At 45.5% G+C, this 14,002-nt stretch overlaps 2 protein-coding genes across 2 annotated transcripts in view; both read left to right on the top strand.

The window, feature by feature from the left end:
* The window catches only part of LOC123746610 (putative GTP-binding protein 6), a 303,861-nt gene that overhangs the window by 49,838 nt on the left and 240,021 nt on the right, over positions 1 to 14,002 (top strand). The gene's annotated exons all lie outside the window — the stretch shown is intronic.
* Positions 1 to 14,002, top strand: part of LOC138359274 (SPRY domain-containing protein 3-like) — a 31,372-nt gene that overhangs the window by 3,282 nt on the left and 14,088 nt on the right. Inside the window, 3 exon segments of the mRNA XM_069318397.1 lie at positions 5,502 to 5,626; positions 8,963 to 9,014; positions 9,016 to 9,042. Of these exon segments, the coding sequence (XP_069174498.1) occupies positions 5,502 to 5,626; positions 8,963 to 9,014; positions 9,016 to 9,042 (204 nt within the window).

Below are 14,002 nucleotides of genomic sequence, written 5' to 3'. Positions count from 1 at the left end.
CATAGGCTACAACACTTTTGCTATCCATGTATTTAAAAGCAATTTGAAGTTAGAAAGCATAGCATAGGCTCCTCGCACAACGTTCTTTATGTGGTCCTCAGGTGATAGTTTTCTATCTAAAACCACCCCTAGATGTCTTTCTTTATCAGAAGTCTTTTAAAGATTTTCCACATAATTCATAGGTTGTGTGGGGTCTATTTCTCCTATTCTACATTCCATAACATGGCATTTATGCACATTAAATTCCATTTGCCAAGTAGTGCTCCATATGCTTATTTTGTCCAGGTCTTCTTGAAGGACATTGCAATCATCTAAGTTTCTTATCCTTCTTATTATCTTAGCATCATCAGCAAACATGTTCATATAATTTTGTATTCCATCTATCAGATCATTTTTGTAGACAATGAACATTACCGGTGCAATAACTGAACCCTGTGGTACTCCACTTGTGACATTTCTCCTGTCTGATACATTGCCTCTGATTACTGCCCTCATTTATCTATCAGAAAATTTTTCATCCATGTTAGAAGCTTACCTGTCACCCCTCCAATATACCCAGTTTCCAGAACAACCTCTTATGTGGAACTCTGTCAAAAGCATTTTTTGGGGTCCAGATAGATGCAGTCAACCCAACCATCTCTTTCCTGTAAAATCTCTGAGGCTCGATCATAGAAACTGAATAAATTTGTTACACAGGATCTTCCAGATCGAAAACCATACTGATGATATGATATTATATCGTTTGTCTCCAGGTGTTCTACCCATTTAGTTTTGATTATTTTTTCAAATATTTTGACAATTACACTTGTCAATGATATAGGTCTGTAATTGAGGGGGTCTTCCCTGCTGCCACTTTTGTAGATTGGAACTATGTTAACCTTTTTTTCACTCATCTGCTATGACTCCTGTACAGGGATGCCTGAAAAATCTGGGGAAATGGAATGCTGAGCTCAGATGCACATTCTCTCAGAACCCATGGTGAAACTCCATATGGGACAATTGCTTTGTTCTTAGTTCCTTGAGTATATTTTCCACTTGCTCTGGGGATAATGTAGTCACATTATCGTCTATATCTGTCTTTATTCTGATATACAGACCTTTAACGTTACTTTGAATATATGCAAATTAATTACTCAATTGACGGGCTAGTGTGCAAGCCTTCACACTCCCTGAGCTAGTCATCAAGTAACTATAAAAAAGCATATATCTTCACTTTCACTTCAGTTATAGTTATGCCAAAGTATTAACATGCAGCTTATATTTCTGTCTTTATGATGACAGAAAACTTTGTTTATTATAATATCTAGATTAAATTAACATTGATCTTCGAAAGGTCGTAGTTCCCATTGATAAGGAGAGTGTCGGCCAAGAAACCTTGTTTAAAATATGAATATCTTTCCTCTCTAATAAGTATAATCTCTGTGATGGATTCACAAAAACCATTTTATCTCTGCCTTTCTGATAACATCTACAGATAAAAGCTTTATTTGTGAATCTCTATTAATTAGTAGAGATTCAATATATCAGAGAGCGTGTAGGGTTTGGTGTTCTATGAGCGAAAAGGACATGAGCAGTTTAAGTAGCGAATGCATACCAACGAATGACGTTAGTATCTATACAACAAAATTATTGTCCTGTGGAGTTGATTTAACTTAGACACATTTTTTAAATGAATATTAAATGTTTTGTGGCTATTTATGAAAGATATTATTATAAATATGCATTCTACTTGTTAATATCACCAATTAAATTTGTGACAATTTGAACAAAGAAGTGTGACGACTGGATCACTGTGTACAGAAGGATGATATGGCAGCAAACACACTCCAGGCGACAGTATATCTTGGATAAGTTGCTCCATAACATTGTCACTTGGACCGTCGACTTTCTATGGCATCACCTGCTGCATATTTACTTCTAACTTCGTTATGAAATTAGATTATTTCAGAGTAAAAATAAGTTTGATCATGGTTTGCATTCATCACCAACATTATAGTGAGTAAATATACCATATTTCTTCATTACTTATGTAATGCTAGCAGGATTTGGGTAGATTTGGGTGATTTTGGGTAATTCTACAGACCACCTCAGGGTACCTTAGAGTTGTTCACCATATGAGTCTATTTTCTTGTTTATTTCTTCAAATTCACCACTCTTCACTCTCCCATGCCTCATTATCTTTCACTAGTTCCTTGATGTGTGCCTCCTGTATCCTTACCTTATCAGTCAAGCTGGTAATTTCCTTACCTTGCTGGAAAATACTTCCTTTTAAATTACAAAACTCGATATTGAGACCTTCATTTGCTTGTTCTACAGTACAGTAATTGAATTACCTTTTCTTCATAATTCTTTAGCATGTTCTCCATAATCACTAACCTGTCAAGAAAACCTCCTTTCATTATATCTTGTGCTGAGAATCCTTCAAAACATAGATTTGTTGGTGTGCTGCCCTCCCCTATGGTGGCAGCCATCTTTGTCGATGACATTCTGTAGTATTTGAAGAACAGTTTTTCTAGCCCAGAATTTTCATTCATTTACACTTATTTCTTGACTCTTAGTTTCTTTTCAAATTCTCTACACCTTCATGTATTATGGGACATGCACACACCACAATGGGACACGTGTGTGTGTGTGTGTGTGTGTATGCGTACATGCATGTGTATGTATGTACTGTATAAATTTTGTTATTACATTTGTAAAAATAAATATAAATAATTGTGCAAGATTGAATGCTGAGAAACTCTGTGTTATTTCTTACCAGATGGTTTTGTAGTACTTTTGATTCTACACTAGTTAAAGGTACTCTACCATTCTAGACAAAATTTCATAAAAAATTACCTGTTTTCTTTCGTACATAGGAGTTATATTTTCCATTTTTTGTGCATCGATTAACTTTTGATTTCAGAGTGAGACCTAGAAAATAACTAATAGTGGATAGCTGAGTTATCTTATGCATTCCTTCAATACAGTATAACCACTGTGCTGCTCGGGTTCCAAATATGGCAACCCCCTTCCCCCCCCCCCCCTGTGTGCAGGAAATAAATTCTTGGCCAGAAATTTTTGTTGTTTTTGAAAATGTTAAATACCCTTCCCTGATCATAGATATGTAAAAAAAAAAATCAAAATCGTACTTATTTTGGCCGCATTGGGATCCGAAAAATGGCGTGTGACATCACGCTTTGATGGTCGCCCATGACATAGACTCCCGGAGTCAGTCACGTGCCAGCTTCAACATGTGCGAGTTGCCACAAATATTTTTTTGTTCATTTTTTGCGTACATTTCCAAATACATTTGTTTTGATTTTTCATGCCAATCCTATGTACTGTATAATGAACACATACACAATATTTGGCAATAAAACATCTGTACTGTCCCAAGACACTTGTGTTATATGCATCACAAATGTGCCCACATATATTGCTCATATATCCAATGTTTCATGTTCAATTATGTATATTTACAACACATTTAAACACTATATACTATCACACACTATATACATTCATCATCAACACACTCAGAACTCCACGAGTGTGAGCTGCCACACCCAGCCAGCCCTCCCTCACTCCTCCAACACTTTACTTGCCAACATTCCTCCTCCCACCATACTGTTATTGTTTTTATTACACTACATACGTTATGTATACGTATTTACATGTTTTATTCACCATAACTATGCAACTAAGCTGGTATCGTGTCCAAACAGCACAGTGGCCCCCATACACTGCATGACAAATCACACAGCAGGCGACAACACTACGAGTACGACGCCACCTCCCTCATCAAAGTGGCTCCTCCCAACATGCTCCTGTTGCTGTTATTACACTATGTACACACATTGTATATACCCATGTACATATGTGTTCACCATAACAAACCACTAAGCTAGTATGGTGAGCAAAACAAGGGTGGCTGCCCCACACAGTGACGCTACCTCGATTCCCTCCCTCCCTCGCCAAAATTCCTCCTCCCACAATACTACGCACAGCACTGATTATCACCACAATCCTGCTATTATCATAATCCTGGTCACTAAACCCTGTAAATGAATAATTGACCACAAGTTTATTTTGTAAAGGAACATAAGAAAATGCAGAATAGAACCAGTGAAGAGCAGAGGGGGCCATAGGCACAATCAGAGAAAACACTATAAACATCAGAGGTCCGCGGCTGTTCACCGTCCTCCCAGCGACTATAAGAAATATTGCCGGAACAATCGTGGACATCTTCAAGAGAAAACTAGACTGTTTTCTAATAGAACTTCCGGATCAACCGGGCTGTGGTGGGTATGTGGGCCTGCGGGCCGCTCCAAGCAACAACCTGGTGGACCAAACTCACAAGTCAAGCCTGGCCTCAGGCCGGGCTTGGGGAGTAGAAGAATTCCCAGAACCCCATCAAGCAGGTATCAAGCAAGTCGTTTGAAGATTCCTAGGTGGACAAAATAATGCTGTAGTGCTGTGGCTTGCGCTGTGAACATCGTGAACAGCATTGATTCACTGATATTTGAACATTGTATACAGTCATTATCACACTCAGGCTCTTCTGTAATACTATCATGGCTAAATAATACCAGTTTATATATATTTTGACATTATTAGGTGATGCTGTGGTCACAAGCTGAACAGCAGTGCTGTGAGCTCATGCTGCATGCACCAGCCTTGATTGCTCACTCAGTACTGAAGCTCACACACCCGAGAATGTTGCCCAGGATTTTTTTTAAAATGGAGTCTATTTACAAGAGCCCTGAGGAAGCTGATGTGAACCCCATGTTTTGAATCATGCATTATACCATAAGATCCCGGAGGCGTGTTGAGCACCTGGAGGCGCGTTGCGCAGTTCTGTGGATAATACACACAGTGGCTCTTCTGCCTTGATTTTGACCATCCCTCTGATACTCATTGTAACCTACCAGAGGCTTGGACCTGAACCTTCCTTACTCTGAGGTGAAGAGACCCTTTACATTAGGTTTTCCCAAAATCAGGAAGTAACTCTTGCTTCAGAAGCTTCTGAGTGAAAGGGTTTGAAGTAATTATCCCTCAGTATAATAACTTGGCCTTGTCCAAATGGTATTACCCAGTTGATTGTATGCATTTGTGATCACTAGTATTTTTGTAGCATTAATTTTACTGTTACAGTCTCCACATTCTTGGAATCATTGTAAGCGATATCATAAGTGATCTTTTGCAAACTTGACCACTCCGTAATGAGTACCACTTCTCAGAAAGTATAGTGGATCATTATGCATTGCAGTATGGGACAGGTAAACCCCGATTATCTGGATCCCCCCAATCACAGTATACATATTCTCAAGTTAACCAGAATGGTAAAAAATCTTGTTAAAATCTTGTTAATTGGTCCAAGTGTGGCCTAATTAACAGAGCTATCTCACTATGATTTGGATGATGAGAATAATAGTGTGGAGATGATGAGAATGACTGTGGTAAGAAATACTATATATGTATACTTTGTAGACTTATTTATTAATTGGAAAATTCCTCAGTTATAGTGAAGAGGAAGAAGAGGAGAGGGTCGGAGTGTATGTTGGGGAGATGCCTGTATGTGCCGATCACAGCTATTTTGAGATTGAAATCCTTGAAATGGGTGTCCAAGGAGCCATATCCATAGGTAAGTAGTGTTGTTTTTATTTTAAATACAAGTGTGTACAGTATTCATAATTTTCTGTGGGGAGCCCCTCCGGCTCCCTTGAGCTATCGGACTGATATACGCTATATTAGTCTGGGGCTTCAGTCAATTGGAGTCCTGCCTACCGGGGACCATGAGCCATAACCGGTTCCCTCAGTGAGGCACAGGGAAACCATAGTTTAGCAGTTTCCGTGACGTAGTGGTATGACGCTCACCTTGCATTCCGCGAGCGCTTTTTCCTGGGTTCGTATCCTGGCCGGGGAGGATTTACTGGGCACAAATCCTTAACTGTAGCCTCTGTTTAACTCAACAGTAAAATGGGTACTTGGTTGTAACAACGATTCTTCGCAGGGGTCGTATTCCAGGGAACATGGGATTAAGGACTTGCCCGATATGCTATGCGTAATAGTGTCTGTACAAGAATGTAAGAACTGTTGTATATATAAATAAATAAAAAAATAGTGCCTCAGTTTCACATAGTGCTTCAGTGAGGCACTATGGAAACCCTGATGTGTTTGGGAGCATTCCGTGTCTGCCATCGACCGGGGTTAGGCATCCAGAAAGGTAGGCATAAGTAGGCTGTAGTAGGCTGATGCGCTTTGGCCTCAATTTCTTGGCAGAATTGGTGCCTTATTGATGTTTCCTGGGATGTGGTGGCCAGGAGTAACTTCAGTGTACTGGGGCTGCATGCGCTTAGGGCTGCCTTCCCTAAGCGCCCTGTAAGTACTATCCTTGGGTTCTAGGATTACTTTCCTAAGAGCCTTCGGGACTCCACTTTCATGGTTGTTCTTGCTGCTCAGTATTTACCCCACCTTTGGCTCCAGCTGGGTTTTTGTGGTCTTTGTTTGGCCTTGGGTAGAAAGCGATGTTTTTGCTGGTTGGGGAGCAAGATGCTGCATTGCACGTTTACCTATGCATCGACTGTGTTCCTGTTCCTTCTGGTGGCGTTGTGCTTTTGCAGGGTTTTTTTTTTATATTTTCCTTGCCTGGAGGGGGTCTACCTAGTTTGACTATTAGTCAACCTAGGGTATGTTGATGGCCCTCCTCTAGGCCTCTGTTATTGTACACATCCCAGGGTTCAGTTGTAACTCATTCCCTCATTGTTTACATTCAGGTTTCACCGGATAAGCATCACCTTGCCTGGGGTTCCCGTAAATAAATCCCCTTACGGGCCCTGGAAAACCCCTTCCGGTCGCCGTCTTAGGCTGCGCAGGACTTGCACGCTCGTGGAGATTTAGCCTCAGTGTTGCACTTCTTTTCCCTTCTCGAGTTGTTCCTGACTGGCTTGGGAAGATGTTTAGGCGTGAGTGCCGGGCCTCATCTGGGGCACTGGCCTTGGTGGCTAAGGCATCTGCCACGCTGTTGAAGCTGTTTGCGCCGATTCTCAGGGAAGGGGGGTCTGTTCTTTGCCTCTCGCCTCGCATGATGCTAGGCCGTGCTTGCTCTCTCCTTGGAATCCGCTTGGGCTCTGGCTCTTAGGTTTTCATCCCCTTTCTGGGGAGAGCCCCTTCGGCTCCTCGGAGCTATCCAGGCTGATATGGATATATTAGACTTTGGCATCAGTCAATGTGAATGGAGTTCTAGGCCTACCGGGGACGATGAGCCAGAACTGTTTCCTAGAGAGGCACGAGGAGCAATGACCTATAGAAACCCCCTGTGGTTGGAACCATTCTATGTCTGCCATCAATTGGGTCAGGCACCCATAAAGGTAAGCACCCCAAAAAACCCCCCTATTTAGATTAAAATATTGCTACTTAAAGCCAAACTAGAAGACAGAACTCCCCAAATGAAAAACTAGCAAACTAACATGACATCACTAAGTCACTGCGCCGCTTGTCTGTGCAACCCTATCCTCCCCTTGAGGGAGAAGGGGAAGTCCCAGACTATCACGCTGGCTATCCATCCTTCAGTTCTTGGCTGATGTGTTTGGCACGGTAGTGTGACTCTGGCTCCTGTTTTGTCCTCCGGCCCTGTGCCTTGTGGGGTGGTGGTGGCTTCCTGTTCTTGGTGGTGGCGAGCCAGGAGTAATTTCACAAGTACTCGGGCTGCATGCCCCTAAGGTCTTCTTCCCTAGGTGCCCTGTAAGTACAATACTGCCCTTGGGGATTGGGGCCACCTTCCATAAGTCAGCTTCGGTTCTACCTCTGCTTGGTATTTTGCTGCTGTGGTGATTGACCGCCTAAGTGTGCTGGGGTATTTCATGCACCCTTGTTTGCCTTTGGGTATGGGTAGTTAGCACTGTTTGGGGCGCAGGGTACCGTGAAGCTAGTTGTCACCTCTCATAGCGGCCGGCTCTGTTTCGCCTGGGTATGTTGTCCTCTTACGGGATTTTTTTTTCCTGGTGGGGGTCTGCCCCTTGATTTTGGTCTCAATATTGTGTCTTGGTGATCCCCACTAGGCCCCTGTAAATGTACTGTCCCAGGGTGCAGCTTTAGCAGTTTGTTAGTATTCTTGGGCACCGGTTAGCAGTACCCTGCCTGGGCCTTCCTGAGCGTGAGTTCCGTCTCAGGACCCTGGGAATCCCCCATGGGGGCACGTGGGTCCAATGGATGTGACCCCTGGGTTTTCCCCTTGCTTGAGCGAGTTTGAGGGTTGCTCAGTCCCTAGTCTCCGAGTGACCTTTACCGTTCTTGCCTCCGTCAGGAAGCGAGAGAGTGGGCTCTCCAGGGAGGCAGCGCCCTTTATATAATCCAGCGTGTTATGACTCATCAAGTGTCAACGCAAGGTAGACCTCAGGTCAACTAACAAACTGCTAGTTTGTGGGTGGAAGAGCCTTGTGTTGAGGCGCCCCACTGCTAGTTGAAGGCAGCTAACTGCTTGTTTGTGAAGGCAAACTACCGGTTAGCAGAGGCGCCCTGCTTGCCGCCGAGTCGTACCAGGCCGTGCCAGGCCCTGGGGGGTATGGAGAGGTGGCAGGACTGATGACTCATCTTGGCTGGTGTAGAGGTGGACTTCCAGTGCAGAGGCATTGAAGGTGAGGGGAAAAGGCAGTTCCACTGCGATGCAGGGGATTCATGTGACAAGTGTATGTTGTCATTAAATAAACTTCCTTTTGTAATACTGTAACTTGTTTATAGTCTACGAGTATGTCTTTGAGGCTAGCTACATATAGGATTGCTTTGGTTACAATGCTTCTCTCTCTCTCTTCCTATGTGCATGTGCCTCCCCACCTGACAAATTTGGAAGTGATAATGATAATGAATCAAGTCATTGTAGGCATCTACATAAAAAGGAATACTATACTATGTGATATTTTATTGAGAATGTGTTCAATAATAATCTTCTGATAAACTAATTTGCTCATACGTTATTGCTCAGGCGTGTGTTCCGCAAAGTACCCTCTACACAAGTTACCTGGATGGGCTGTAGATAGTTGGATATCATGCTGATGATGGCAGGTAAGTGCTTAAGAACTTCTTGTAACTGTCTTATCTCTTAGATACCATGGCTTTATCAGTCACATTATATTATATTGAATTTAATGTTACATTATCTCTGCGGGAAAGCTGGTTTGCTTTGTACAGAAATATATTTAACACCCTGATGGTCTCAGTTCTAGACAATTCAGGTTGGTCTATACTGTGTTTAATTTTGAAGCTCCTGCCCAAGATTAAATTGGCCTAAGCTACTCGTGGCCTATACTACTCTTGGCCTAGGGTACATCAGGCCTAGATTACTCTTGGCCTAGGCTACATCAGGCCTAGACTACTCTTGGCCTAGACTTCACCAGGCCTAGGCTACATCAGGCCTAGATTACTCTTGGCCTAGGCTACATCTGGCCTAGGCTACATCTGGCCTAGACTACACCAGGCCTAGACTACACCAGGCCTAGGCTACATCTGGCCTAGACTACACCAGGCCTAGGCTACACCAGGCCAAGGATACACATAGCTTAGGTTACATCTGGCCTAGGCTGCAGCTGCCCTAGGCTTTACCTGAGTCATTGTTGCTGAGACATCATATATGTTAGACTGTCATGTGTGCTTCAGTTACTGAGATGCACAAGAAAAGAGAAAAGGAGTGCTTTATTTGTTGTTAATAATTTTTCAGTGGAGAGCCCCTCCGGTACCTGGAGCTAGACCGGGTTGATGTGTATATATTTGACCGTGGCAATAGTCAATCAATGGAGTTCTAGACCTACCGGGGACCACGAGCCAGAACCTGGCCCCCTCAGAGGAATGAGGAGCAATGACCTATAGACACCCCTCATGTGGTTGGAAGCAGTCTATGTGTGCCATCTACCAGGTCAGGCAACCAGAAAGTTAGGAATCCCAAAACAAACTACAGCTGGTTAAACATTGCAAACCCAAAGCCAAACGAGGAAGCAGAACTCTCCAATTAGGAAACAAGCAAACAAGTATGATGTCACCACAGCTGCCACGCTGTTGTCCGCGCCAGATCTCAGATCCCAGATCTCCTGCGCCAACTACCCAACTCCTGTTCTGAGGCTGTTGTGTTAGGTAGCAGTCGAGCGACTCTGGCTCCAATCCCTGTGCCTTATGGCGTTATGTTGCGGTGTGGTGGTGTGTGAGCCAGGTTTTATTCCAGAAGTACTGGGGCTGCATGTGCCTAAGGTTCCCTTCCTTAGGTGCCCTGTAAGTACTGCCCTTGCAGTTTGGGGTTACCTTCCACAAACTGTTCGGGACTTTCTCCGCAGGGTTCTTTTGTTGCTCACCCATGGGATCAGCTGGGGGGTTTTCCTACCCCTGTTTGGCCTTGGGTAGGAGGTAGTATCATTACTGGCAGGGGTGCAAGGTACTGTGCAGTTGTCTTATAATATGCATAGCGGCCAGTTCTGTTCCTCCTTGAGACGTGCTTTTGCGGGTTGTTTCTTTTCCTTTTGCCTGGTGTGGCTGTAGGACCACTTACATGATTTTGGTGGCTCTCCAGTAGGTCCCCGTGATTGCACACTTCGCAGGGGTTCAGCATTTTGTTTGTTTGTTTGGTAGTTCTGGGATAACCGGTTAGCAGTACCTTGCCTGAGCTTCCCTTAGCAGTCAGCCTAAGGGCCCTGGAAACCCCCAATGGGGCGCATTGGTCCAATGGATGTGTCCTCTGAGTTCCATCTCGCATCGTGCGAGTTTGAAGGTTGCTCTGTCCTCTTGTCTCAGGGTGACACGGTCTTCTCCTCCGCCACGCTGCCTGTTGGGTCAATGACATCTTTGACCCAGAGTCCTGCGAATGGTGTTCCTTGTTTGTACTCCAATTCACCCAGTCTACTGAGATTGATATTCGGGTGCAGGCAGCTTCAGCATTTCATGGGCGGATTAGGTTGCTGCAATGTGCTAGGTTGGTTGCCTTTCCAGATGTCCCGCTGCTGCCTCACTTTGGTTATAGGAACCCGGACTTGGGGGGGGGGTGTTAGCTGCCTCGACTTTGGTTTCGTCAGCACCTTTTTGTCCTTCCCCTGCTATGGTTCATCCTGCTTCCCCTCCCGGCTCCCAAACGTCTGAGGGTTTCGGAGTCAGGGCAGGGCTTTCTTTGTGGTGAGACTCAGGTGACCTCGGGGACTGCCCCTTCCGAACAGTCATTTGACCCTGTTCCTCCTGCCGGGGCTTTTGGTTCGTGCCAGTGGGCTCCTTTCCCTGCTTTTCTGATGGACTCTGCTTTTTCTCCATAGGCAGAGGGTTTGGAGGACGACTCGGCCCTGAGTCCTGCCATGGAGGATCCATGGCAGGACTCAGGACAGGGGGAGGGGTTGACTTGGGAGGCTTGGGCCCCGTTTGACCCTGCTTGAGTGTTGGTACCCTCGGTGTGAAGCTTGTTGTTACAGGGGGAGGGGTTTTCCTATCCCCCTTCCCTGTATTAGTTTGATATGGGTTCAACTCCTCCCCCACATTCGATTCTGGGTTCCCTTGGGTTCTTCAGTTCCCTCCTTCCAGAGGTTTTCGGCTTCTCGCATCCTGCCGAGGGAGGTGCGGGAAGCCATTGTGGCTTACCTCCTGTGAACCAGATTACGCCTTGATAATGGATCCTTCTTCTTTTGAGTTTTGCTCCTCTTTTCCTTACTAGGTACATTATGAAATGCTGGAGTCTTCCTGGCTGGCAGACTGCCCTTTCTTTTCATTGAGGGGTGTGGCATGCGTTCTGTCGGACCCACATGCTTGAATGGCGGAAGTTGACTACAGTCGTTCAGGTTTACCTGGGGGCCGAGTTGGAGCACCTAAGTGTGTGCTTGTTCGCCCCTGTGCTTCCTCACCATATCAGCCAGATGCAGCTTCACGTACAGGTTCCCTCCCTTTCGGCATCCTTGGTGGCCGAGGATTTGTGTGGGCATTTTTCTTCGGTCTTGCTCTTTTTTTCTCTCATGGAGCTGTCTTCAGACTGGCTTAAGGAGAATGTGGAGGAGCTGGGCTCCAGGTCAGTGTCCAGTGCGCTTGCCTCAACAGCTCAGGCATCGGCTGCCTTATTGAAGTTGTTTGCGCCAATTCTGAAGGAAGCGGTGTCTCTGTTCTTTGCTTCTAGCCCAACCCGTTCTCCCACTTTTGTATAGTCAATATTGACTTATTAAATACGTGCATATGTGACATACTAAACATACAAGTTTACCTTGAAAAGCTTCATAGAAAACACCGACCTTACCTAACCTTCTTAGTATGTTAAGATAAGCATCTTATTGCTTCGTAATTACAATTATTACTTAACCTATTATAGGTATAGGTTAAGTAATAATTGTAATTACGAAGCAATAAGATGCTTATCTTAACATACTAAGAAGGTTAGGTAAGGTCGGTGTTTTCTATGAAGCTTTTCAAGGTAAACTAGTATGTTTAGTATGTCACATATGCACGTATTTAATAAGTCAATATTGGCTGTAAGAAAGTGCGAGAACGGGTTGTCTAGCCTCACGTGCTGACTGGTGGTGCTCTTCCACGTTTGGAATCTGCTTGGTCCCTGGCTCTTCAATTTTCGTCTCCTTTTTGTTCATTGCTGTTTGCAGAGTCTGCGGTGTTGCATTTTCTGCAGGCGGCTTCGTTTAGTTGCCAGCCTATGTCGGACTTGTTGGTTCTTTGGGGGGGGGGAGGTCATGGGGGTCCTGCTCGAAAGGGTCGTGCCAGTGCTCAGGGTTCTTTTGGTCTTTGTAAGCCAGTGGTGCCAAATTCGGGGCGGCCCCTCCTGCGGAGCCGTCAATGTCTGGTCGGCACAGTGCTCGTTCTGAGCGTTGGTCGGGCTCTTGTAAGGGTCGTCGGTTCTTTCGTGGTTCGCCCCATTGACGGGGAAGGGGCTCGCGTTATTTGCTCATGCCTGGTCCCACGATTCGTGGGCATTTCAAGTCATTTTCTGTGGCCTGTGGTGGCATTGGGTGGCTCCTCCTCCTTCGGGGAGGGGTGGTGCGGAGCTGATGGGGCAGTCCTCTTCCTCTGCGCTCTGTCTGGTCATTCTGGAGTGGGTATTCTTGGGCATGGTCGAAACGACTGCGCCCCTCAGGTGGGTTTCTCACCTGTTTCCAGTTCCGAAGCGGGACTGTGCGGACCTGAGGTTCATTCTGGACTTGTCCCATCTGAACCCCTGAGTCTTTTGCCCCTCCTTTCTGATGACCTCTCTGTCCCAGGTTCAGGTGCTTTTGGAGCCGGGCTCTTGGATGGTGTCCCTGGAACTCCGGGACGAATATTAGCACGTCTCGATTCATCCGGGATTCAGGGACTGGCTCGGTTTTGTTGTGGGGCGGCTAGCTTACCACTTTCATTGCCTTCTGTTTGACTTGAATCTAGTGCCTCTCCTTTTTACACACCTTACCCAGGTCATGGTGACCTAGTTGTGTTTACTTAGTTGTGCTTGCGAGGGTTGAGCTCTGCTCTTTCAGCCCACCTCGCAACTGTCAATCAATGAACATTTTTTCCCTTCACACACACATACCCCCCACCCCCCTAGGAAGCAGTCTGTAGCAGCTGTCTAACTCCCAGGTATCTATTTACTGCAAGGTAACAGGGGCATCAGGGTGAAATATACTTTGTTTCTACCATCGCAGGGGATCGAACCCAGACCTTAGGATTACGAGCCCAGAGCGTTGTCCACTCAACCACAGGTCCCCAGGGACTGTGGAACTCTTGGACCGCTTCCTTGTCTTTCCCTCCAGTGGCATTGCTGTGGCTGCAGTCCCGCCTTTGGCTGTTTTTGGAGGGTACCTGGGTCACTCGTCATTGCTCGAGCAGCTGTGCGGGATTCTGAACTTTGCCATGCTGGTCTACCCATCGGGTCGGATCTGGCTTCGGCAGTTGTTCTGTTTCCTTCTGGGACATCCCTTCTGCTGCTCTCATGATCACTGGGTTTGGACCCCGGGGCCTTGCGTCAGCTGCTGCATCCCAGGCTTCCTCTTCGGGTTTTTCAGGGTTCAGTTCTGTGGCGTCTACCCGAGCT

Source organism: Procambarus clarkii, chromosome 90 (assembly GCF_040958095.1).
Source record: "Procambarus clarkii isolate CNS0578487 chromosome 90, FALCON_Pclarkii_2.0, whole genome shotgun sequence".
NCBI lineage: Eukaryota > Metazoa > Arthropoda > Malacostraca > Decapoda > Cambaridae > Procambarus > Procambarus clarkii.
This window is presented reverse-complemented; position numbering and strand designations above follow the sequence as displayed.